The sequence below is a fragment of the Chaetodon trifascialis genome, chromosome 13 (genome assembly GCF_039877785.1).
Source record: "Chaetodon trifascialis isolate fChaTrf1 chromosome 13, fChaTrf1.hap1, whole genome shotgun sequence".
NCBI classification, from domain to species: Eukaryota; Metazoa; Chordata; class Actinopteri; order Chaetodontiformes; family Chaetodontidae; genus Chaetodon; species Chaetodon trifascialis.
Window position 1 is genome coordinate 3570726 of NC_092068.1, and position 27691 is coordinate 3598416.

The 27691-nt window shown below is 38.8% G+C and overlaps 1 protein-coding gene across 1 annotated transcript in view; it reads right to left on the reverse strand.

Annotated features, from left to right (window-relative positions):
* Nucleotides 1-1781: 1781 nt before the first annotated feature.
* shtn1 (shootin 1) overlaps nucleotides 1782-27691 on the reverse strand; it is a 36657-nt gene continuing 10747 nt past the window's right edge. The window contains 13 exon segments of the mRNA XM_070978040.1: nucleotides 1782-1813; nucleotides 2355-2475; nucleotides 2931-2984; nucleotides 5053-5156; nucleotides 7441-7523; nucleotides 7645-7759; nucleotides 8043-8196; nucleotides 9312-9458; nucleotides 9603-9697; nucleotides 9912-9993; nucleotides 12290-12387; nucleotides 14080-14251; nucleotides 23234-23328. Coding sequence (XP_070834141.1) covers nucleotides 1782-1813; nucleotides 2355-2475; nucleotides 2931-2984; nucleotides 5053-5156; nucleotides 7441-7523; nucleotides 7645-7759; nucleotides 8043-8196; nucleotides 9312-9458; nucleotides 9603-9697; nucleotides 9912-9993; nucleotides 12290-12387; nucleotides 14080-14251; nucleotides 23234-23328 — 1352 coding nt within the window.

Here is a 27691-nt window from a genome sequence, read left to right on the forward strand (position 1 = left end):
TGCACCTCAGTGCTAAATGAAGCCTAAGCTTTAATTAACAGCAGCACACAATAGATACGGACATCACCCACAGTTCACAGCTCTCACGTTTCAATCCCTCACTCAAGGAAGTGTCTGGGCAGGTGTTGAGGGAAAACAAAACAACACGTGAGCAGCCCACCATTGTGGTTAAATCACCAGCACAGTCATTGTGATTTTCAAAGCGCACAGGCTGATCTTCTGCTCCATACCTGACTAACACCCTCATCTGACCGAGGCTTAAAGGGAAAAGCCACTTAATCCACCTAAGACACTTTAACACTGTTACAAAACAGCCAGTGGTGAAGTATTTTGCATTTCTGGACTTGGTGAAATGTCATGTAGTTTTCAGTCTTGTGATTTTGTTTATCATATCATTCTGAAAATCAGATTGCAGTTTCATTTACTCAGATTTGAACACAAAGACAGGAGTCTCCAACACAAAGGTCACACGGGGAGAAATCCATTGTAGAGATTTCTCCACCGACAGTAGCCTCAGCAGACCAGAATGCAGTGCAGCTATGAAACATTTGTTACATTCTGACTCAAATTTCAATCACAAAGGAAAGTACATTAGACATGTTTGCAACTCGCAATTAGTAAATCACAATGGAGTTCCATTTACAGAGAAGAGACAGCTTGAACAGAGCTGAGACATTAGGTCTAACCTGGACATACTATATGCTCAGTATCACCATTTGGTGACTTGACAGATGAATTTAATCAAAGTGTTCACTCATTATGTTGATTAAACTGTAATCTGGACTGCATTAGATTTCCCTAAACTATATGCTGTTTGAAATCACTAGTATGTAAACATCATTTCAAGGTGACAGTGTTGTTAATTCACAGAAAAATCTCCTCAAAAACTTGTATGAGGCGTGGAAGTTTTACCAAGACCAGCATCATCTTTGGTCTTTGGTTCTTTCACAGCAAAACGACATGGACTTGATTGTAAAATTAATATTTATCATCTGTGACTTCATACCTCACACATTAGGTCCTGGAATAAACCAACATCATACTGATTCAACACACCTACACTAATGCAGGCAGTGTGTTTTTAAGCAGCTCTATTAAATGCCAGCTAACACTGAAAAGCATCTAAAAGTGTTTGTCCCTAGAGTTATCGCTAAAGTGCCACAGCCAAAGACTGATGTCCTTCTAAGGCAGAACATGTGGTTCAACCTGCACCGTGGAGGCAGTGTCTTACATAAACTGGTCGCCGAAGAAAGTTGGGGGTGTGAGTATGACTGAGTGAGGGTAACAGTGGAAGCAAAGTGTGCCACAATGGCCTGTAATTTCTCACTGGGAGGCTACAAGGTCAACACTGGTCTAGACACAACAATTGAGAGACACACTTTGCTTTGGAAAAAGCTCAAGGCTGCAAAACCCATCACTGTTCCTCACAGTGCAAACAATAAGCTGGGCTTTACGTCAGTATTCAAAAAAGAGCTGAAAGAACACGGAAAAGGTGGTGTGGAATTTACATTCTTCATGTCACTGAAATGAAATGGCCTTAGATTAAATCACTCTCATTCCACACGCTGTGTAACTTGATTCACAACCAGGACGTCTGCTCTGATCTTTCTTTTCTATGATACAGAAATTCCCTCTGAACAGTAAAATGATTATTTTAAATGCTTTGCAAAGTATCATGAAAGGCTCGACACTGATTGAGCATCATGCGATTTTCCACTGGCCACAGTCACTCCATACAGGATGAACATGATGTCAGGGCTGACCTCAGCCTGGTGCACCCTTCACACTGCAGGGGACAGGATGGGATGGAGACCTGCACAAAGACACAAACACTCGCTGCTGTCTCTTGTGACTCACACCACAGCAGGTAAGAACGACTATGCTGACACTGAGGCCATAATGAAGCAACATGATGGTGTTACAGTATGTTGCTTCAGTCACTGCATACATAAATGTAACAGGGTAACACAGCAGGGCATCAAACAGAGTCACAGAGAGTGATTCATTCTCCAGTTTGAGCTTCAACATGTGTCACAAAACTAAACCATCAATTCAACGTAGGCCAAACATTTGCAGGGACTCCAGAATATGATTCTAAGTGATGCTTTACATTTGGTGAAGCAGATCAGTCATCACAGTGATTAATATTCTGCACTGTATGTCTTTCTTTGGCCAATGACACTGATCTGTGAGCTGCTTAAATAAGGCTCTGTTAAAATCAACACATAAGAAACTACTGAGAGACCAAACAGACAACTCCTACAGATGAATAAGCAGCACAGATTATGTCATGTCTCTCCTCAGAGAGAGTTTCTTTATGACCCACAGAAGGAAGTGAAGGAGATGAAACTTACTGGCATCGTGTTAGGACTCCAGTGCATCCCTCCGTCTCAGCAGGATCCTCTGCAGCTCCTCGTCGCGGTTTGTTGACGAAAACACTGCCTTTGGTTGGGGGGAGGTTCTATTGAATTTCTCCTGGACAGTTTCAACAAAAACACAGGCTGTACATACTGGACACTCCACACAGACAGCCTGTTCAAAGTAACCATGATGGCTGGAAATGAGAAAATCTCATTTTAAGTATATCTTTACTGAAACTGTCTGCCTTTAACTGGATTTGATGCATAATTAACAGTACAACAGTAACAGAACATGTGCTCATTGACTCTGCTATTCTTCATCATGTATGACTAGTATGTAAATACTGCCTTTAGCTCTTTAAATGAGGCACTGGTGCTTTCTGCCTGTCAAACATCTGACTACTTTTCCAACCTTTGTTGAATTCTATCAGGATTCAGCATTAAATTCTGGTGTGAGCACATCCTTGTACAACGCACAAAACAAAGACTCTCCTCTTGTGTAAACACACTGAAAGTTCAACAGTAAAATGTGATGTGTAAGAACACTTGATTGTTTTAAAGTCCCATTACCATGATTCCTTTAAGCTCCTGATAGGCAGAATTAGAGGGCGGCCTCTCCATCTGCTAAAAGGAAAATAGGAGGGAAAGATAGGCTTGGTAAATAAACAGCAGCCTGACACATTATACTTATTTTTCCTCATTCAGCACTTAGAGGCTAAACTGCCCCTCTTACCACAGAGACGAGACACTGTAGGCAAGCACGAGGATGTATGCTTTCTAGAAGAAGCAAATGTGTAAACACACAATCATTCTGAGTCACGTCAATTTTCCCATCCTCATTACTTATAATTACATCGTAGAGCAGGTCCTAATGCTACCTAATTTGGCCGAGTTGTTGTGGCGGAGGAACACACAGACTAAAAGATGTCTTGGCCATATGTCATGTTTTATCAAAACAAGCAGCTCCTAGATAATCCCACACACTGCTGGATTTAAGAGCACTGAACAATACAATGTACAAAAAAATCATTTAGGCCTGATAACACTGGCCGTCTGCAGCCAGTGGTTTAGTTTGGTGTTTTCAGCAAAGATGACAACACATTTATGACCACAATCACGACAGAACCTCACACATGCACTTCCTTTAATGTCTCCTCTGTGTCTTCACTGTTCAGTATTCACTGATTCACCTCTCTACGGTTCTAATTCTTCCTGTGTTTTGTCCAAACAAAGAGTGAATGGAATACACATCTCTTCCTGTTTTCCAGCAGATTTTTCAACTGCCATCATAACCGCCCGTGTGTGTGCTGTTGGAAGGAGCAGCTATAGGACGCCCCCATCCTCATCACAGTTTAACAGAAGTTTATCTCTCAAATGACAGTTAACCACTAAAATCCATCAGCCTAACCAAGCTAATACTGACCTCCATGGCTCTAAAAATACTTTCTTTCAGATGTAATTCAGCAGTGTAGTCTCTTCTGTTTCACTGACTTGTACATTACTTCACTAAGTCTCTCTTCTATGAAAATTGGCAAAGCACCCAGGACACAACACCACAAAACACTGCATGCAGATGTACTTGGTTTCGCACTTGAGCTCTCCAAAACATAGACATTGTCATTCATGTAATGGAAGTAATCTCCAAAGCTATTCTTTTCGTTACAAAAACTGAAAGTTACTTTCTTTTAGAATACTGTATGTCAGTTGATTTACAGCCCGAACGTTAGAGCAGATGAAGCATTTTCAAGACCAACAAAGTCACAGTAATAGTATGACCTGTAGTTGAAATATAGCTAGCTGTGCATGATGTCTAATTTTGTGGTCAGAGCATTAACAATTGTCTTACTCCTTAGTTGTTGACAGATATTACCAATTTCTATTTTTCTGCCAGGGTCTCCTACTACAGACTACTACTAAGACATTCCCGAGCTGCTCAGTGTTCCTAGTTTCCTTTCGGCCATCTTGGTTTAGAGAAATTTTAGTTTGGAGCAATTATCTTAGCCTCTTTGTATCCTATCCAGAAGCTCTCCAGATAACATGGAGTGTACGGCTGCCACTTGTCATAAAAGATTCAAGCTAATATTAAAATGTGGTTAAAAATTCACAGCGTGTAAGTCCAACAGAGTGTGCTTCGTACTCCAGCAGAGGTGACGTACTGCATGGCCCGTCGGCCTCAATAGGCTGGCCTTTTGTTTGCAAACACAAAATGGATAAAAATAGCTATGCAGAATGGATAATGGAAATGTCAAAGCCTAAAAAGAAGTCATGAGAAGTAATATTAAGAAGCATTTCAGATTTGACACCATCAGTGTCAAATTTAAAAGCCATAAGCCATTCAATAAGTTATGAGGCAAATGATCAGATTCTACAAAGTAGTTCAGGACTAGTCTACATGGGCTGCATTCAAACAAGCAACACATTGTTGATTTTTTGAAAATGTGACAACCATAGTGGAGACTGGAGTAGGTGGAATATTCATAACGCACCCACATCAAGGTCACCACACCCAGCTCGTGGAGGTGTGTGCCAGCACAAATGGGAGAACACAGCACCACAAGGTTATAGGCCATTACTGACAGTTCACTGCCATGAAACTACAAGTTAAAAGCTTTCATGGACTGACTTTAAATGTAAAAACCAAACAAAACAGCAGGTCACAGATATTGTCAGTATAATACACCATTTAAGTTACCGGTCTCCTGGTCCTGTTAGGTGACTGACTGACAGGTCGGAGTTGAACACCTTTCTTGATTCTTTGCATCATTTCTTCCACTGCCTGCTGCTTGACATCCACCTCTGCAAGTGACAGACACAACAGGCAAGACAGACAAAGATTTCATCACCATGCTTGGCTTTAGTTATCTTTTTCATCTTTTTTAACAGCTTCACTGTTACTACATGTGACTCTGGCTGGGAAACAGTGCCAAGAACCAAAATGAGTTTAAATGATTTTGAGCTGTACGAGGCACAGTGTAATTCACAGACATCATTAGCCCTGCACTTGAAATATAGCTCATTTGGATGCAAAAGCTTAAAAATGAAACAAGCCCCGAGGACCAATCAATTAAGGTTTTGTTGGCGAAACTCCAGGTTTTTCCTTTTAATTATGCCACAAATATTGACTGAACTGAATAAGTGTGAATCTTATTTGAAGTTGGATTTGGCTATAGTAATGGAACAATTAGCAGTCATTGCTGTGGCCGCTTATTTTGCAGTATTCAAAATACACCTGTAGAGTTCAGAGCCTTTGTGGTGTGTGAGGTCATCCAAATTTTTCTGGAATGAATTTCAACTTTAACACTATTCAGCAATTTCTCACCCAAAAGTTCTGAGAGGGTAAGAGTTTCTCAAGTTCACAAAAGATTGGACCGAAAATCAAATTCCACAATAACGCAGCTCATTGGCAAAGAAATGTGAATATTTAATTTTCTAACACAGAACATTCAGTGGCATACACAATGGAACTATTGTCAGTAAGATGTCTTTAAAATGTCACACAAAAACGATTTTGTGTTAAAGTGATAGGAAAATATTTTCCTCTAAAGTGCTCAGAAAGAGACTATTATTCAGGCATCACAGTCGAAGATCCTTGGTTGCCACCTATTCAGCCCTGTCTGTAATTCCAACAAATACCCTCTGCATAGTGCCCAATTCAGGCCTCATATATTCAAACTGTTTAACGAAATGAGGACACAGTATAGCCTGCTCAGAATGTCCCACCTGCTCCAAGAAGTCAAGGCGTCCCTTTTGTTTGGACAAATTAAAGAATTTAACAGGTTGACCTAATAGGCTGATGCTGGAAATCTGAGTTTGAATTTCTCATGCACCACTTGCTACAACATTTGTCCTTCTACACAAAAGTGACCTTGATTTGCAAAGGAAAAGGTGAAAAGGATCAAATTTGAGAGGCAAAAATAGGATTCAAAACTAGTTCTCTGACACTGACATGCATGAGAAATAGCAGCCCTGAGGAGAATTAAATACAAAATGAACATAGATCACACAGAGAAAGAAAGGATGCGCTGAATGTTTGAATTCTGAGAGAGCACGAGTTCCAGGATATGGACATTCATACGGCATTTCCTCCATTGTCATCACTTGGAATACTGTACAAAAGATCTTTTATTGGGACACAATGAAATTTAATTTTACATTAATTCAACAATAATAAAGCATGTGAAAGCAAGTCATTTCAAGTTGATCAATGACCATCTCATCCTTTTTTCATAAAGACAGGAATCACTCCTCAGTCATCTTACTCATGCACCACTTTTATATTCATACAGTATATTATTACATCCATCTGTATGATGGTGAAATACTAAATCCTGCACATTTATCATATGTTGGAAATAGCTAAGTGCAATGTGTAAAGCTGTGCCTATCCAGCTGATTCTTTTTCCCTATCAGGACAGGTGCATTCAACATATAGATTTAAAAAAAAAAAAAAAAAAAAATAGGATATAGCTGAACCCTGGCCGAACATAACCGAACAAACATAAAATCCCAGAGGTTTTCCTTGTTTTTTGAGCTACAGTTATTCAGATTCAGATTCAGAGTTCCTTTATTGATCCCCGAGGGGAAATTGTTTGTTTTGTAGCAGTGCTCCATACCAGATAGAATTATTGATTAGAATAAAATTAGAAAGAAAGAATGAGAAAGAAATATATATATGTATAAAGGCAATATAAAAAAAAAAATAGAATATTAATACTAAGGATATATGTAAATAAATTGGATTATATGTGCAGAAACTGAAATTGAAAAATATACATCAGAACAGACAGTGACAGTGACTGGATCACAGACCAAAGGGACGGTCAGCTCTCTGAGCCAAACCCAGCAGAGCGTCTCACCACGCCTTACAGAAAAGTCCTTCAGTTGAGCAGGTATGCAGAAGAACTACTGTTCTCCATTTTACTGAGTATTTTTTCATATTTTCTTCCATTTCTTCCTCAATATCACCATCACTGTAAAAATGAGTGTATTTACGAAACAAAACACTGTTGTTCCTTTGGTTTATCTGGAGATGTTGTTTGTGTTGGAGAAACGGCACATTTTGTGGATGTTTGGTGTGTACCTGGTGCCTTTACAGAGTCCTGAACCTCCAGTGGGATGTCAGTACTAATGTCTCTTCTCCTTCGGATCAGTGATAACAGGGAACTACAGAGGAAGGCACAGATGGAGATCAGCTGGATCCCAGATCAAAGTAAAAAAACAACAACAAACAAACCAAAGACTTCACTAGCTGATGATTCAAAGAGCATACAATGTGTGATCAAACCTAAGTGGGTTGGAGGTCTGAGGGGCTGGAGGAGGTGGAGGTGGTGGGGGAGGTGGAGGTGGAGGTGGTGGAGGCACGTTGGTAGCTGCCTGCAGCCTCTTCTGGAGCTCCTCAACTGGCCAGTGAAACACATCCAGTTACAGCACACACACACGCACGCATGCACGTACACACACACACACACACACACACACACACACACACACACACACACACACACACACACACACACACACACACACACACACACACACACACACATCACCAAGAACAGAGAACACCAAGACAAGAAGAACAACTAAGAATCTTCCAGGCTGATAAACGATGACACTTGATTGAGTCTACATGGGCTCTATAGCGTACAGCGTAATGGCGTACAGTTTCAGATATGTTTGCACCTGTAAACCGCAGATCCTTGCATTCCACCTCAGCCTTGGTGCATTTGTCACTGTAATTCCTCGTCTCCTCCTCCATGAGTTCCAGTTTACGCTTCAGTGCCGTCAGCTCCTTCTCAGCCTCACAGCTCCTCAGCCTGTCCTCGATCTGCTTTATCTGAGGATGTACGAACCACAACACACAGTCATTGTTACAGCCTGCTGTGGATGCCTGTTTTTACCACAAAGGTCCTACACACTCTTGGTCTTATTGCTTATAACTTTACAAAGTTTCATTCAGCATGATTAACCCATAAGGAGCTTCTTAAGGTCTGTGCTGTTGCTTGATGCATGCACTGAACATATTCATTAAAAGGACATTCCCTTCTTATTCACTTAAAAAGACAAAATGGGAAAAATGGGAACAATGATAAACTAAATGTCTGTGTTCTACGTCAGCTACGCAGCATTGTGTTGGCTGTAGTGGCTGCGGCTCCCGTGGCGATGATTTCTGATAAGTAGCATTGAGCAGCTGCCAGTTGACACTCAGTCATCTGCTCCCCGACCCCAGTTCCTTAACCAGTGTATGAATTGTTCCTCAAATGAAGGGTATGGCTCACCTCCACCCCGGCACCAGGAGAGATCAATGATCCCACTCAGCTCTAATTGTTTTCCATCAGTGCCAGAGGAGGTGGGAGGGAGCTGGAGTCTACACTGCTGTTTTTAATTATTAATCTGGCAGGTCATGTCCCCTAGCTTTAACTGTCATGACCTGCGATAATTTACCAGGAATTTTCCCCCCTATGTAATTAACCAGATAAATAATTCTTGTTTTGATGTATCTGGATTAGAGGCATTACAGGTGTTAAGCAGATGGCTTACATATGTATTCATTTTCTTCTGTTTGAACTATTTTTGTGTTTCTAACGAGCGACGCGTCAATGAATAGCTGAACAGTCTTTTGGTTGACTGTCACAGTTGGTGTTGAAGTCTACCATGTTACAAGTACAACCTGGGCCTCCTGAGTCTTTAACAAGATATTTTCAGCCAACCACACTAACGATTTTAAACTGATTCTATGTACTTTTGTTTTTAGTTTTTTGTTTCATTTTCAAAAGCATTATTTCCACTCAAAAAGATCAAAAAGGTTGTTCTTCTTTCAATGTCATCAGACATGGCTGATCTACAGAAGGAAGAAATGTACTCAAATAATAAATGGGGAGACAAATATGGACATCTCATAGTTAGACTTAACTTCCAACTTAAGAACAACTCCTTGTTGTGTACACAGACCTGGTTCTGGTGCTCCAGCCTCTGAGTCTCCAGATCCTTGGTCAGCCTGGCGACCAGGCTGAGGGCTTCTTGGAGAGTTTGACTGGGTGAGGAGCTCTCCATCAAGATCTGACTCTGTCTCTTCAGCTGCTTTTGCTCGACCACCATCTGAAGAAAGGACCACAAGGAAAATATTTCCCTATATGAATATATATAAGAGTCAGGGCACATTATTGCAAAGGACAAAACAGCATAATGGAAATTATCCACAGAATAAGAGAGAAATCTTGAGGGCTACTGTAAAAAACAAACCACTCTGGCAAAGTTCTCAGCCTCTGTCCTCAGGTTCCTCTCCAGGTCCAAGGTGTCCTGTAAGGCCTCGAATTCCTCCACAGCAAACTGAGACACTGGACAAAGATTTCCACACTGGGCAATTCGTCCATTTTGCCAGCTAAGTGCAACATGTAGTTTACACTATACCAGCAATCCATTACTTGTGATACTACTACTGTGAGCAATTATGACCATGCTCATGATTAGTATCCATTTTTCATATTAGATTAATAGTGACAATGTTTCTAAAAATGAAGACCACATTAACTGCAGGTACTCCCCTCATACCTCTGTTATATTTCCCCAGGAGCTTCTTTTGCTCCACTGTCTCAGCAATTAAAATGGTGTTATCCTGTTTCTCTTTCAGCAGCTGCAGATGTAAGAAGAGAAGATGTAAGAAGAGAAGAGAAAAAAAGGGAAATGACACATTGACAACATTTACAGTCATTATTTCTGTAAGTGCAACAAATGAGCAAGACAACAGTCATTCACAACAGGCAGATCTGGTAACACATAAAAAAAAAAAAAATCAGTGTGGGTTTCAGAGAGCCATTGGTTTTTAATTCATTTTGCTACACCATTATTACTTAATTTTAGTTTAAAATTAAATGATTACCTTGCACCTAACATCAAACTTGCTTGATTTGAAGTGTGTATTGCATTACCACTCAAAAATGAATGTAGCCATGGCTTCCACTGGAATGGATTACCACACTCAAGCAAATTTTAACTCTCTACAGGGTCATTTCCATAGAGTGAAATCAAACCAACAGCTGCCTGGAGGGAAGGAAAACACACCAAAAAAAAAATGTAAAATACTATACAGGTTTGCCATGGAACATGGTTAGCACTAATGCGAAGTATAGATGACTGGTGAAATGAATTTTTAAGTTGGGGAAAAGCTTTGAAAAAGCAGTCTAGAATTTTGGGCTCTATTTTTGTTAATCAAGGTGTAGAGTGCAAGCATGATGTTGCGTGTAAAGAGGATGTTCCTTCATTTTTATCTTTTGGTGGCTGGAGTTGTGTAGCTCAACTACAGCAAATTCAACAAGGTCAATTGTCATAATGGTTGGTCAGCAAACAATGGTTAGTCACACACTCATTGAGTGTGTATGTGTAACAGACAGACAGACAGACAGACAGACAGACAGACAGACAGACAGACAGAGAAAGCCCTGAAGATATGGAAATTTGAAGATAATAGCTGTGCGGAGTGAAGGGGAAGGGAGGAGGGAGTGGTCAGTGGTGTGCTCCTGTCACTGAAGGTTGAGTCATTTTGGGATATCTCAGCTGTTTGTGAGTAAGACAACTGACAAGATTCCAAGAAGGACAGAAAAAGGACAGTTCTTCAGTGTGCCAGAGAGAATATATCTTGGCTATGTGTGCTACAGGAGGAGGCTGTATGACAGAGCTCCACTCAGATGTTTCTGCTGTTGGGAAGAGGGCTGTCAAAAGTGGCCAAAAAAAGATCTACATACCCACACATTACAAAATGGATAATGTCCTGTACTGTTTTGCTGAATCATTCACTTGTTTCAGTTTGAACCACATTTCATTTTCAATGAACGTGACGTTGGATGCAGAGTTTCCAATTGGTGTTGGTCCACACGTCCAGTTTATCTGAGACATTGAAGTGAGATATTATGTGTTTATAGACCTTATTTCCATATGTTTTTGTGCCCAAGTCATTAATGGGACAAAAGTTTTTGAAGTTTTTCCAGTATTGAGCTAGTGCTGCAGCCAGAAGCCACCAAACAGCAGTGTTTGTGCACTCTCAACATGCATCCACTACAAAAGTGTTTGTTTTGTCATTGACAGGCTCGGATTGTTACTCTAAGTGTCTGATATTATTACGGAACGGATCCCTACAGAGACAGACCTTTTTGTTTAACCGGAAACAGCTCCCACCTAAGCCACCAGACTCCATTCACAGAAACAGTCATCTAAAAAATTTTAAATCATCTAGCAAAACTCACCAACCATCTTGGTTTATCTTTTCACTGCTCCAACAATCACTACTAACTTTGGTTTGGTTAATATAAAGTCTTAATTCAATTGGGAGAGGAGTGAGAGAGGACGGACATCAGAGAAGCAGCGAATATTTTTAGATATTTTCACATCAAACGTGGGAATTATTTTCACTGAACATTATGACTGAAGTGATTTAAATATGTCACACTTAAACAGATTTTCCCAGTTAAAAAAGAACATTAATTACTGAACAACAGAACCTCTGCTTTTGTACAGTGCAGCCGCCATGGCGGTGCTGCTTTTTTTCCCACAATCAAATATTCATTTTCATAATTTTTCCAATTCGAATATTAATTCAAATTTTGAATATTCATTGACAGCATATTCATCATGCAGTGTCAGCAAAGTGTCTGAAAAGAAGTAAGGCTGTAAAAGTAAAGAGGATCAGAGCAGAAAAGGGTTCATCATATGCTGAAGCAGTTAAGAGTGGAGAGAAATGACGAAATTAGGTCTGAGTTATAGAATGGACCGTGTTGTGAATGGGATCATTTTGGGTGGACACTGTGCATAGTTTTCAATAGTTATGCAAATTCCATGGATGCCAACTGCTGTAAAACTCCACAGAAGAAGGAGAAGTGTCCTACATGGCATCAAAGTATCAGTGTAAAACACGACAAAAAAAATCGCCAACTTACTTCTTCTCTGGTTTGCCTCAGTTGTTCTCTTACTGCCTCAAGATCAGCGACTGCTTGATTTTTCTCCTTTAGTGTTAACTCCAACTGACTCCGTTGCTCTGAGAGCAAAGAAAATCAAAGCAGTGTCACGCAGTCTACTTTCTCACACACATCATATTGTATGAGTGTATTGTATTATGGTATTTGCGTCGGAGTAAATGTTCGGCTGGTACAACCAAGGTTAGTTTGACTGGCCTTAATGCAATGTTAAGGACATACTCTACCAGTCATATCACAGTAACTGAATATTTAATATGTTTTTCATATATGTTTACCCAGAACTACAGTGAAAACTGAGAGCACAGGATAATATACTGCATTAATCATACATCTATTTCTTTGTGATAAGTGTTTCCAAAACTAAATGTGATGTGTATGAAAATACTGTGGGGAAAAAAAAGTTACAAGAAAGCGATGTCAGTCACCTTCTTCATGTGTTCACTTCAGAAAATTTAGGAATTTCTGTGCCCAAGAAATCTGAGAAACACTTCTGCTCTGAAATCTTTGAAATTACACGGAGATTCAAATCTGTTAATACAAAGGACCAGGCTGAGACATTTAGGAGGGTACTTAAGCAGAAAAAGGTCACTGACACCTAAGATTGTTTTTGGGGAGAGATGGAATGCCCTTTGTTAAGTAGGACAAGTATTTTGATGGATAAAATTCTCACATTAAATGAACATACTAAAAAAATGTGTCCACAGATGAAGAATTTCACTTCAATGGCAGGACCTTCCTTGGACCTTGCCTGTGATGTGCTGAGCTCAAAATTTAAACATGTGCTTTGATCATACTCAGTCTAAACTTTTACATGTTAATAGTGATATGTGTAGGGTGAAAGTATCCCATGTGTCTCCTGACAGGAAATGCTTTGACTAGCTGTCCATTAACATACAATTATGAATTTTCAACATAATAAGCCCACAATCTTTGAGCAAGTCAACTTATTCCTGCATTCAATCATCTTCTGCATCTGAGTATATCATTTGCAAATGACATGATTATCTCTCCATTTTAATCGGCGGCTTTGAAAAACATGAGGAGGAAAGCATCATGTATGAATCCATTATCACCCAGGGTATAATTACTGGTTGCCTAAAGGAACTGACCGTGACATTTTCCAGGGACAGCTGGATGAGATAGAAAGTACTTCACTAGCTCACTACGTAGTTACTTGTTACATACTTTATGCATATGCAATGCACTGCTTTGTTTACAAATGAGTAATTTTTTTGTCCAACTATGTTGTAGATATTCTTTTACAACATATAATTTGACTGAAACAATTATCAACTGAGGCTGCTGTGAACTGTTAAAGTATTACACTTCAGTCACAATTACCAAGGAATTAAAAAATGACAGAGAATCCTGCACACTGATGGTCCCTGATGGGCTTATTTATTCATTAAATAAGTGCTTAGGTATCAGGTAAAATTCATTGAGATTTTATTTTGAAAAGAATTTCGTCCAATGAAGATCTAAGGCCTGAAATTTGGGTTAAGAAATGTGTACAAGTGACCAAATATGTATGTTGAACTGTCATGCAGGACATGAGAGTTTGGGTATGACACCCATCATCAATGACTGGTACCAGATCGTGATAAAGGCAGGAGCTGTGCTGTCAGACTGTACTGTTAACTTCTAAAACCATTGAAAACAATGCTTGAAAAAGTTTAGCTGTTTCTGTTTCTTGCTGCTAATTTTGTGACATGCATCACAATTGAAACCGTGAAATTAGAGACTTCTCGTACCTGAAATGGTGGTCTGGCACTGGGGGTCAAGGCAGACCTTGCTAGATGCATGCAGCACTTCACTCTCCTCCTCCTCTTCATCCTCAATGTTGATTTCAGTGATGGTCTCTGGGCTGAGGTGGGACAGCAGCATCATGCTTTTCCTCTTCAGAGAGCGATTCTGACGGTTCAGCTACAGTGAGGAGACACAGAGAGAAAGATAAAAGGATGTACAAAATGTAATCTTTTATTAAGTCTCAGTATATTATGCACCATGTAAGATCGAATATTAGGGCAAGCAATCATTCATTTTTATAGTTAATCATACAAAAATAATCAAATAAACGTGTTCAAATAGAGCACTATAGAAAGCATTAACTCTATTTAAATCATTCTAAATGTAAGATCCAAACACACTAAACTGACATCTTTGTCCTTTGCCACTGGCACCACAATCGGCATGAGCTTACAATTTTAAACCAACAGGATAAAGGCATGATTTGCAATAAGCCGAGGAATTTTCTGTTTTGTCAGTATTTTTTACAAAATACTTCTTATCCAAAGAGCACCAGTGCTCCAAGTGGGAGACTAGTCACCAGTATGGAGCATGTGCATCTAAGAGTTCTGTCCAAATGAGTACTGTTGTTGGTTCACTAAGTGTCATTCCCTGTTTAATCAGGCAGCGAAAGGAGGCAAAAAGGTGCATCAGGACCAAGAAGCATTGTACCCTCCCATGCAAAAACTGTACTAGAGATATGCCTTGAATTCAGAAAGGGACTCACAAAGAGTATTTAAAATGTTATACAAATTCATATTAAATGCTACAAGTTTTAAATAAAAAGTGTATAGTTGTGATTACACAGACAGTATTAAATAGTATTTGAATCTTGAAATTACATGAAGGTGGTATGTTCCAAAAAATATTGGAAATGACAACTTACTTCTGTAAGACTTCTAACTAAAATCTGTTGGACATCATTAAGCAACAAATGTGATTCAAACAAGCAGCAACACTAAACTTTTCAAAAAGTAGACTGCTTTGAGGAGAAAATAATTTCACAGAGAATTTGCTCAACAGCAGCTACAATAGTCCAACAACACAGCCATGACAATAACACTTATGTGTAAATGCCGCAGTTACACTTGAGTGGATGAATACATTCACCATACCTCAATATGAGATTACAAGGTGCAGCCATAGAAACAACTTCTGAATGCATAACTTATGGCATATTCAGCATGTATTCCCTAAAAGATGACACGAATCCTACAAAGTGACAGAGCCTGCATCTAAAGCGCCTTCATTTTTAAAATCTGCATAGAGTGACAAGCATGCTTTGTATTAAGATAGTGGGAAACAGGCAAAGAAATAAGGTAGCAGAGCACCAGCCAGGGCAGATGAGATGTTGTTGATTTCCTCTTTTCTCTGGCCCTGCAATCAGTCATAATGGCAGGACGCATGCAAAAGCAATGATAAGGTGTGAAAAAACAGACATCATTAGAGGAGCACAAGCAGACAAAGAAATAGGCAGTGAATATCTCTCCTTTTAGATGTAATCACAGTTTTCTGACACGACATGTATTTGCATCTTGCATTTTTGTGCATCATGTTGTGTGATTATCACTTCTAACACATATTCTTATATGGCATTTTTCTTTGAAGTTCTACATGAAGCATGCATACTAAACTGCCACAGTAGCCAATCCATTTCTCAAAGTTCAATCATCAGGATGGTCATATGTATCAATTAAGTAGACCATTACTAAGTAAAACATGAATGAAGCGTATGGGAAGGAGATGGATGCCAATTACAAATGTTTCTTGATGTCATCCAAAGAAAGAAAAGTGCCTGAGGAGGAGAAAAAAGAAGAGAAATGGAAAAGGCGAGCCATAAAAGAAACATTTATTAATGGCATCCTGGTGGGAGCAGATTCCATCCTTTGATGATGTGGCATCTTGTTACTGAAATGCAGTCAACAACACATAACATGGAATCACGTTCTTCTGATAATAATCTGCAATTCATGAGAAATGTGCATTTTACATGTAAATGTACAAATTACAGACTAAGATAAATCAAAGCTGACATGGCATCGGGCCAGCACTCTCTGGGGGTCACCATTACAAAGTCACAGCACCTTTATCTTACTTTTGATCCATATATCAACACAAAAACATTAAGCATCCAAACCATTTTCTGGTTGGTCAACTGCTAACACTCTCTGCAAAATGCTGAGGAGTTAAGGATTTGCTCTGAACTTGAGCTTCTTTCAAAGTGGCCTTGGAAATATTTGGTATGCAAAATTACCATCATGGGGTACAAGGAAATTAATAAAGAGTTCAATTTGTCGGTTCTCCTCTGGGAACACCTCCTCACGTATTTTGGGCTCGATTTAAATGTAAATGAGTAATAAGCTGATGTTAACACCCTCAGAGTGTAGGAATTGTGACTTTACAATATTGCTGAAATACTATTGAAAGGTCAACACCATTCAAAAAGGTAATGTCACTTATTCCAACCTTATTCTATTCAAAGTACTTATGGATTAATTGTGAATAGATGTGTTGGCTTTCAGCTGTGGTAAGTGAATAGTTGATGTATGGATATATTCTCGGAAATGGCTAATTAAGAACTATCTGTCTGTCTGCTCCCCACAGTGAGTGCTCATACACACTGCTATATTAGCAAGGCAGGCTCAGGGAGTGTCGAGTTATGGGCATTGTTTTATATCAAGGAAGAAGAGGAGGATAGACGCAGTGAACAGGAGAGGCAGAAGACATCAAATAAAGCCTGACAGAGAGTAGTCACTTAGACTGCCACGGAGCAAGCTTTTAGTCGGTATATTCTTAAGAACAAATAGATTAATTCCTGCTGTCAGACCTGCAGTGGGCTAGTTTATTGCGGCCTCTTAGCCTGCCCTGTTCAGTGGACATCGCCTGATACATTATCTTTTCTGAAACCAATTCTTGCACTGAGTCAGTAAGAAAAGAAATGTGACACAAAATCATCTCTCCCACATTTCAAGGCAACGGCAATCCATCACATTTGATTCTGTCATCAGTTGCTAAATGTTCACTTTGCACACCCTGAAATTTCCAAACCTGCACATGTGCATCCATAAAGACAATGACAAAGAAAGTACTACAGTTAAAACGTGTAGCATATTTGGTCAGCTCTCTAAGTCCTTGCAGTCAGATATGTCTCTATATTAATGAATGCCCACAGAAAGATTCACAAATGTATTTTGGTGTTTACATATAAATATTTATCAATTCACAAAAAAATATTCATTGTAGTATAGAAACATAAAACAAATTCACATATGAAACAAAAAGGTTCACAAATACATTTCTGCTGCACACAAAAACATTTCTTACTTTAAATAAATGTAGCAGAAATCAACAAAAACACATGTTTTGTATTTGCGTTTTTCATCAAATATGGATGTTGTGATGTTCATACACAGACTGTTGAACCTGCACACTGCTTGTCAGGTGTGAATTTCACTGCATTCATCTGGAAGCTTTTTGAGAATCCAATGACATGGCTTGATTCACAAATGAATTTCTTTAAACAGGGAATTATGTGCAGCCAATCAGATGTCCCCTTCTGTTTCAGCCAAACCACGTGTAGATGTGAGGATATCATTTAATGTGATCACAGTAGCGTGACATCTGCACAGTCTGCAATTATGACAAAAAGAGAACAAATGTCAGCTGCCAGGAGTCTGATAGGTCTTGTGTCATGCATCATTAAACATGTTTGAGTTATGAATGCCTGCTAGGTTAGTGATGTGGCATTTAACACTAGCTTTAACTGACAAGTTATCTGTGTAATGCTGATAGACAACCTAGGATCATCCATTAGCTAACTAACTTCATATGAGTTATCACTTGGCAGCTACCAGCCTCCATGTTGAGGCCGACCTGCTGGTAGATGTAACAACATAAATGCATACAGTAGATGCCACGTTCGGGCTTGTGAGACATGTCTCTACTGCCACCATCTTACAGAGGTGTCAAACTTTTGTGCTGCTTTTGTATGTTCTAACGAAGGAAATACCAAACAGTTCACAGCTGAGACATTGGTGTATGGTATTGTATATTGTGTATATGGATGTAATGCTATGTGATCACATTAAATGATCTACACTTAAGTGAGTGGTTGAAATAGAATGAGCCATGTGCAACTCATACCTGACAAGCAGTTTGTTAATGCAGGTTTGTACATGAACACAACAACATCCAAGTATGTTTCTGATGAAAACTACGAATCCTTGGATTGCAACTACATTTATTCAAAACATGTTTGTGGATCCTTCAGTGTGTTCATTAATGCCTTTTTGTTTTTAAAGAAGATCTGTTTATGTTCATTTGCAGAATATTTATTTTGGAACAATGGTCACAAACGCTCATCTGGCCATAAATGCAGCATGTACAAGACTGGTCAGATAGATGAACATTTGCTTCACATCTGGATCATTCACTCTGTTTTCTGGACTTCTCTGTATTAAAAACCTTGTTTTACATACATGTCAGGGAGTGGGACAGGAGGTGAGGGCTCTGGAGTCATGAATTATTCACAGGACAATTACTGTATATTTGAAAAGTCAAAATATATAATATATAATACAGTCTGCCTTCCTCAGGGGTTTATATTATATTTATCAAGTTCATGTAAGTGCACGTAAATTCTTTAGACATGATATTGACAGAGGGATCTTGAGCTTGTGCCTGATAAAGGAACACCAGGCAATGCTCAGCAGTCAATGTTTTCTCAGGAAGGAGACACTGACTCTCATTCTGTTACAATAATCATTTCCACTGAGAATGGAGGAATTTGAAATGTTAAAAAAGTGAGATAGGGCTGGGCGATAAAATGATAACGATATGTCTCGCGATAGACACATAATCAATAAGCAATAAAAAATGTGTCGATAAAACATTCGATATTTTTTTTTCTTCGTTGGAAGAAACCAGACGTTGCGAAGCGAGGTTGGTTGCATGAACAAAGGCACTCGCTCTCAGGTAACCAAGCAACATAGGGAGTAATCACTGATCAGTGGGAATGACACGCTAACACGCCAATCACGTAACAATATCAAGTTCGGTTGCGCCATCTCGTTGTCTCGTATTTGATTCTTCACAAGGAGTGAGTTTTTTGGATTTTATAAGTCGGACCGTAGTCAGACCAATGTGGTCTGTAAATTATGCAAGTCTGTCGTCCCCACCAAGACAGGTAATACCACAAACTTGTTTAACCACCTTGGCCGCGCTCACCCTTTGAAACACAGCCATATTCGCCAATGTCCGACATCTGCAACCGCAGCACAACCGCACATGCAGCAGACCACCATGCAGAGGTATCTGCTTCAGTGCCTTATGACAAATCATCTAAAAGGCACAAAGACATAATGGAGGCAACACACTTTCAATAAAATTATAATTGAATAGTTCATGTATGTTTAGAGTAAGAGGAGTGACTAAAGTTATTCATATGTCTTGGCCGGTTTTATAGTTCAATCAATCTTACTGTACTGTCTATCATGTTAGGTTTTTTGTATACATACAAAAACTGTATGTTGCAGTCATTAACGTTACATTCATTAATGTAACATTACATGTTACATCTGTTACATGTTACAGAATGTAATTACATTACAGATGTCAAGTCTACCTCAATTTCTGCTATGTTTACAAAACACTGCACATATTTGAAAACATTTTAATTACCAGAAGGTGAATCAGCTTGCGAACTTTCTGCACTAAACCTGCAGAAAAAATGTTCTCAGGTATCTCTCTGTTTACTTTTTTACACTTTTATTTACATTTATTATTTTAGTGTTTTCCATGGTTGTGTTGACATTTCCTTTCCTTTCTGCCTTGATAGCTGAGGGGATTATAATCAGAGGAAGGGTAAATTAAAAAAAAAAAAAGTTTAAATTTAATGTATTTTTCTCCTGGTCCTTATTTTAAATAGGTCATAAAAAATATCAATAATTATCGATATCGACCGATATAAAACACTTATATCGTGATACAGATTTCAGTCATATCGCCCAGCCCTATTAGAGACAATTCTTGTCACACCTCTGTCAAATTGAGGTCACATTCTCTCCTACAGGTTAAAGGTTAACAGTGATTTGCGGAGTCTGATTTTACGCTTTGACAGAGTACCGCACAACATTGTTGCTTGCTGTTTGGTTTGTCTTTATCCACACTAGCTCTTCCATAAACATAGCACTAATATGGTGTTTTTGAAGAATTTCTAAAGCTCATATACATCAGATGGTTCACAAGTGAATTCCACAAAACACATTTACACCGACATTATCAGTGTGCATAACTTGGGCCAAACTGACTGAACTGCCTGTAGACTTGTAGGTTAGGAGGCCATTCAGGCAGGCTGAAGTTTCAGAATGGCTGCTGTGCCAACCTGTTGTCCTTTTTTTATAACTCAAGGAAGTTTGGAAGAAATAATGTATTCTAAGTGTTGTATGTGTTTTGTTCTATTCTGTCCTCAAGCTGTAAAGATAAGCTATTAGGTGGTGGTATAGTATCTTACAATATTGCAATCATTTTAAACTTGTTCTTTGTGGCAGCCACAGAGCCTCACAATCACAATGAAGTTATCAAGTAATCCAGTAAGGAATCAAATGAATTTTGGTGAATAGGACAACAATAAAACTGTTTCAGAATAAAATCCTGTATCCTCACACACTGCTTCACACCACAGGGAAACACATCAAAGACATCATCAACAATGAAAAAGCCTTACCTAAACATTTCAATATCTGTATGTGCTTGTGATCGTACGCATATCTCAAAGTGAGTGCAGCCTATAAAAAAATCTTGCACTGGAGCCCATCATTATTAGGTCATATTAATGGTTTATAGTCACCATTCAATGACACCCCTTATGTTATAGTAGCCTGCAAATGATACTATAAAAAAGAGGGCACATTTCTTCAATGCTGATAATAAACTACAGAGTTAGAGCAGTGATTTAACAGAAACCTGTTGAACAGATGCATCAGGCTGAATAATGGAATAACAACAACAACAACAACAACAACAACAACAACAATAATAACAATAACAGTCCTGTCACTTGTTATTTCTTAGTTTAAAGATTAAGCCTCTTAACCTTGACAAAATGTAAAATGAATTGCAGCAACGAATAGCAGGCAAAGTCAGAAGAATGAGAAGATGAGTAGCAGGTATAGGGAGTGTCTCGAGAGCAAAAGAAAAGAAGTTTTTCAAAGCCAGAAATCTCCACAGTCAACCAAAGAATCTTCAAGCAAATAGTATTGATCAACAACCCAGTCAACATAGATACCTAGATACCCGATGGTCATTTGTGGGAGTAAAAATCTTACTTGTCAACCCTGTACGATGAGGATGAAAAACAACCCAAAGGAAAGAGGAGGACTGAAGGCCAAGAAACGGTAAGAAAAAAAGCCTAAAAGTCGACCTTCACCATAATTCTCCCTCAGCCTCCCACTGCCCAAAATCTGGTCCAACCAGGTGGACTGTGAGGGCTTTTGTCCAGAAATTGAATGAGAAATGATTACAGTGATAAGCTCAACACCAGTGGGCTGCAAAATCACTATGTGCCAGGCTCCCCCACTCTCAATCACAACTCACATTTTAGCAAGGACTCCAAAAACGTGTGCTCTGAATCAAAAGAATTCAATGCAATTTTAGACACTAAGATATGGGGACAGCAGCAGAACTGGAGGACCACAGAGTGCTTTTGATTGCAACATACAGATTGAAAGTGCCAGTTACTGAAATACACTGACCAAAGACAAATCTTAAATAGCTGATTTGATACTATGGTATTTAAAGTATTTAGTCAAATGTGTTCTAAATCAACAGATCCCACTATTTTGATGACAGTATCCCTCTTTTGTTTTAATCAATATATGATACAATTTTCTTGGTTCTTTTTTGGACTCAATTTACAACTTGAATACCATCTTATTTAGACTATGCGGGCCTGGAATTAGGTCATTTTTAGGGCAAGACCACCTGGCCTTTGAAGAATACAAATGTAATGGGGCATCATGGCCAAAACCAGTGGTACAATAGCAGTGATAATTACATATTATGAAGACAAAACAGTATCCAATCAACAATCAGGAGTCAGTGTATTTAAAAACAGCACTGAGTTCATTAAAACTGTAACCTGAATGTTTGGCTTTGACAACTCATGTGACTTGTTATATTTATATTTAAATGACAAAAAAAATGGGCTAAGGGTGATCAAGATTCATCTGAACAAGTTTCAACACTTAATAAAACTATCAACATTTGGGTCTGAGGGCATACAAGTCTTTAGATACACTGCAGACACACAGCAGCTGACAGAAACAGAGGTCCTATTATAAAGAGAAATATTAGTATGATATAATGTTACTTAGAGAAGGGAAGCTGAAAAATACTGAGCTTTCAAGTTTGATCAGTCATTAATAACTCCATCAATCACATCATGTTTAGGAGAGTAGTTTAAAAACACACACAAAAGGAAACCATTTACTGCACACTGTTGTTAGAAACTGAGTACAATTAGCTGATAATTAGCCTGATAAGCCACCATCAGTAATCAATGCAAACACACAGTATTAGACTGTAAACCATTAATCAAACCAATAACTAACCACAGTCAATGAGTATCAGACAATCGTATCATACTTTAGCAGTTACCATGTGTTTCTGTGGTGGTGACAAAACGTTCAAAATATTCACACAGTATTTTAATTAAATTGAAGCTCCCTGTGCCGACCGGGGAAAATATTCCACCAAACTCCCTTTAAGAAACGTGACATATTAACAATTCCATACACATCTGCAGAAACACATTACTCTGGAAGCACGAGATAAAAGGCTTCATATGTTGACAGTGTTCTTGTCAGTTTGTTTAAATGAGGAAATTTGCAGTTTTCTTTTAAGGACTGAACCAAACAGGACATGCCAAAATGGTTGCGTGGTTAAGGGCCATTACGGACACACCCCAGGGCATCCACGACACTGTCCGTTTGGCCTTGGTATAATTCCTGCCATGCAGTGTCAGTAACAAACAGTAAAAATAATACAGATGGTATGATAGCCTGCTGGTTCACTGTCTTTGAGCAGTACTGTTCACACTATTTGTCTAAAGATGAAATGTACCTTGCAGGCCAGGGCTTCAGCACTTTCTCTACATGTCCTCTCGATCTCCAGATTCTCCTGGATGGCACTGACTTCTTCAATGACCCTCTCGGAAACTAAGAAAAAAAATACAATTAAAAACAAAGAGAATGATAAACCACGTTGCCTCTATTTTGTAATATAGTGAGAAGCACTGAATGTCTTAAGGTCCCTATTTATTGTGTCATTATGGGATGTCCCAGACGATGGCCCAAGATCTCACTGTGAAACATGTTTTTATCCCTAACTAAAAAACATTAATGCTGCTTTAGTTTCCATGACTGGGCATTGCAGGAATTAAAATCAAATATACTGTGATGCCACATTTTTCAGATCTCTTCAGTCTAAACTTTTTGTGAATATGTTAAAAATGCTCTGTCTTTATGTTCAAAAAAACATAATCTGGGCACCATTATATTTCTTTCAAATGTATTTGCTGCCGCAAATTAGTAGTATACAAACATAATTCTGAGGGGACAGAGTTACACACTAGACCACATTAGTTGGTGTTGTAGCACTAACTATTTATACTCTACCTTAAAAAGGGTTTATACTCTACCATAAAAAGCAAGAATTTTTGAGACAAATCTTGCAAAGTAAAATGTACAGTAATGATGATGTAAAATGACTCTGATTCTATTGCACAGTTTATATGGGCCAGTAATAGAAGAAGTATTCAGGAGCAAAAGTATCAATACCTATAGCATTGTATATAGTGATATAGTAATATGCTTAAGCCACAATAACAATTCATTCAACACATTCAAAGGAATTTACTATCTGTACAGCAACAACACCCACAATCCTTAGGCAAGAGAGTTCCCAAAAAAAGTACCTGTGCATGCTACATTATTATATATATACTTGTACTATATATACTATATACTTATTTGATCACTTATATTCTCGTAAATAAGTCGAATTTATGAATTATAGCAATACAGAATTTTTAAAGCTCACCATAGGTTGTGTATGTAAATCTGGATGCGTTAAGAGCTAAATATATCTATCAAATAAATGTAGTGGAGTAATAAGTGAAATATTTCCCTCTAAAATGTAGTGCAGAAGCATAAAACAGCATAAAATGGAAAAAATCAAGTAAAGTACAAATACCTCAAAACTGTTTACTTAACAGTAAATATGCTCACGCTTACGTTCCACTACCAATAGAGACAAAGTCAATGTTTCTTACCATGTTATTTAAGAAAAAAACAAGGCAACAGAAATGTATTGAACATTGAAAATAGAAGCCTGTGTCGCTAACAAATGTCACATGTTAAGACCCATTACATCTGTTTCACATTTGGCCAATCAAAACACCATTAACCAACTGAAACTCTTCTGCATGCATATTAATGTTATGTATTGTTGTTATGAAACTTTATCTATATTGCCATAATTAGCCTGTTACAAATGTTTTTTTTTTTTTCAAACTGCAATGGGCATTGCTGTTCAGTCATGGCAAGTGGATATTGCTGTGTTTCTTGATCTTGTATGCACTCCAGTGATTTAGTATGGCACATTCATAAAGGTGAGGTACTGGAGGAAGATCTTAAAAAGAACAGCCAAAATGGAAGCAGCAGCAGAGGCCAAGACATCCTGATTGACAAAAACCCTGCATCTTACAACTCTAACACAACTCAACAGCATTTTTGTGACAGTAACTGCCGACAACTGACAAAGCAACAAACTCACAGACTGACACAGACGGGGAAATGATACATGTTCTTCTTACAATTTGTGCCCTTTAGCAAAGAAGCCCCAATCAGTAGCCTTCGCTGAGTTGACAATGTTAATAAAATATGAAAAGTAGCATTTAAAATTCTACTGAATGACTACATTCTTGTTAATACAAACTTAAAAAGTCAACTCATGGCCATTCAACCTGATCAAAATGCCTTCAAGGAAACAAAAAACGTGATTAGGATTTTTTAAATGAGTGGGAGCATACCTGTGACTTCTCATTTCATTTTGCAATTAACTGAGATAAGAGTGCCGTAACACTTGACACTGAAGTATGTTTCTCCTTGTTATTGTGTCTGCTATCTGAGTAGCCACAATGGTGAGTGACCTATGTGCATAATTATGACATGAATTCAAAAGGAAGTGAACTCATTAACAATGTGTCTTCAATTCAGGTAAGTTTCCCTACCTTTTTATTTTCATCATGCAGAACCAATGTGCATTGAGCATAGACTGAATACATGGAGGAAGCAACGTTACAGTATAACTATGAATAATAGTTTGGAGTGCATGTGGGCTTTTTGTTATGCGATGTTGTACCCTCCCAGGCTGAGCAGAAACATTTGCCTTTCAATCTTAATTCTTTGCTAAACTAGCAACAACAGCAACAGTTCAATATGCAGAAACAGAATCCTGAAAGTTAAACCTAGTCTAATCATCTGTAAAGATCAATGAATGTCAATGTCCTTGTAGATTTATTAGATATTATAGTTCCTTGACACATAACTATGCTAAAGCTGCATTATATGATTTTTGGATGGCAGAGGACCAAGCTGAAAACACAAAATCTCATATATTTTGAAAAAACAATCTTACCTTCAGGTCCACTTTCTCATTTATTATGAAGCTTTTGACAATGTCACAATGCTTTCATTAGCAGACGGCGCTATGAAAGTGTTCCAAATAGTGGAACATCGACAGTTCCAAGACAACTGAGAAAGCTCCAGAAGATCATGTGATATAGTCAAAAACTGCAAAACAAGAGATTAAGTGTACTTTGAATTGAAACTGTTTTGCTAGCTGCTGTCCATTCTCCACCTCCATGAACCTTTCAAGTATACCAGGGCCTTTAGCAAACAAGTGACTGCTTATACATTTGACAGACACAGAGCAACATTGTCATCCATTTGGAGTCACATGACTGGATGAATGAAAATCAAATATTTACTGTCCTTCTAGCTCTGTTTTTGGTCTTCACCAACTCCTGAGAAAAATATGTGGCTCTTTAGCTGCTAAATGCTCCACTATGATCACCAGCTAGGTGTATGCTTTGTTTGGCTGCTGTTTGGTCCTGACAGGTAGTGTGCGGTGTCTTTATCAGCACTACAAACAGCTGCCTGCTGCTGCCAGGAATCAGGATGACGAAAACAAAGTTTATGAGTGAAAAGCCAAAACAATGAAATAAAAGAGGCAAAAAAGTTTCACAGATCTGCGCTGAATTGCAAAGTTGGAGATAATTCTCTATGGAGTCATTATGAGTGACACTTCTCACACATGGTCATCTGACCCGCTGTTGATATGAAAAATATTAGGTAGTTGTAGATAGTCAAATTCCAAATCACAAAACACCCTACAGAAGAATTCCCCACCACTTATCTAATTAAGCATTGTGGTTGAGCGATGAAGAAATTAAGTATTAGTGCCATTGCTGTGTGCAATTCCTTCCCCTAGTGACACCTAATTAAGACCTTGATGAACGCCAGCGGCGGGCAATATCCGCGCTCCTCTGGCACCCTCCACATCAGTCATTCAATAGCATTTAGCTGCCAGTTTTCATCCTCGGCCTCTTCTCCGTTCCTCTCTGTCTGTCTCCATAATGCTGTGGCCACACTCAGCAACCTACGAAAGGACGCCTTGAACTAAATGACATGTTAATTATAATTACTGGTAGCCATGGTAAATAAACAGCGGTGGAAGTGTTGAAAGTGTATGAGCACGAGTCAACGGGGGGTTCTGACACATCAGAATTGGCAGTCTTAATTGTAAGTTTCGGCCTCCCCATCATCATCACTCCATCTTTTTTCTCCTCTCTTTTTTGTGCCTGTCTTTTTTCATCCTCCTCTCAGGAAAGACAGTGATTACCCCTGTGCCGACGTGCTGCATAATGGTATCAGCGCCGCCAACGGAGCAGTGAATTAAATTGTATCTGCAGCCGCTGTGAAGCCTTGATGAGGGGGGCAGATGCCTTTGTGGTGTTATCATTATAACACAATGGTCATGTTGTCATCAACCTTGCCATCGGCAATTGAAAAGGCATGATTGTGTGTTGGGGGCTTTTTCTCCCGTCCTCCCACTACCCCCCCAGCACCCCCCCAACCCAACCCTGACGCCCCATCCCCAGCCGTTTCGTTGTGAATAGGAGCAATTTTCTAAGAGCTATGAAATCACGAAATAGGTCCTAATATGCAGCTGCTTGGCACAGTGAGGCAGCCTCTATTAACGCGGAAGTCAAACACAATATGTGTTTTGGCTGGAGAATCGCTGAATACATGAGCACAGGCCAGATTTATTCAGATGAAAATCCACACAACTGTCACCGTTACAAAGACAAACTATTTGCTCTATCTTTTGACATGTGGTGCCCTATTTCAAATTCTGTCTTCACTAAAGTGGTCATAGCAAAGCATTCAATCCATAAGGAAAATCATTTTGGAAAATTGAATGGTGGGCCAAAACATTTGAAACATATTTGTAGTG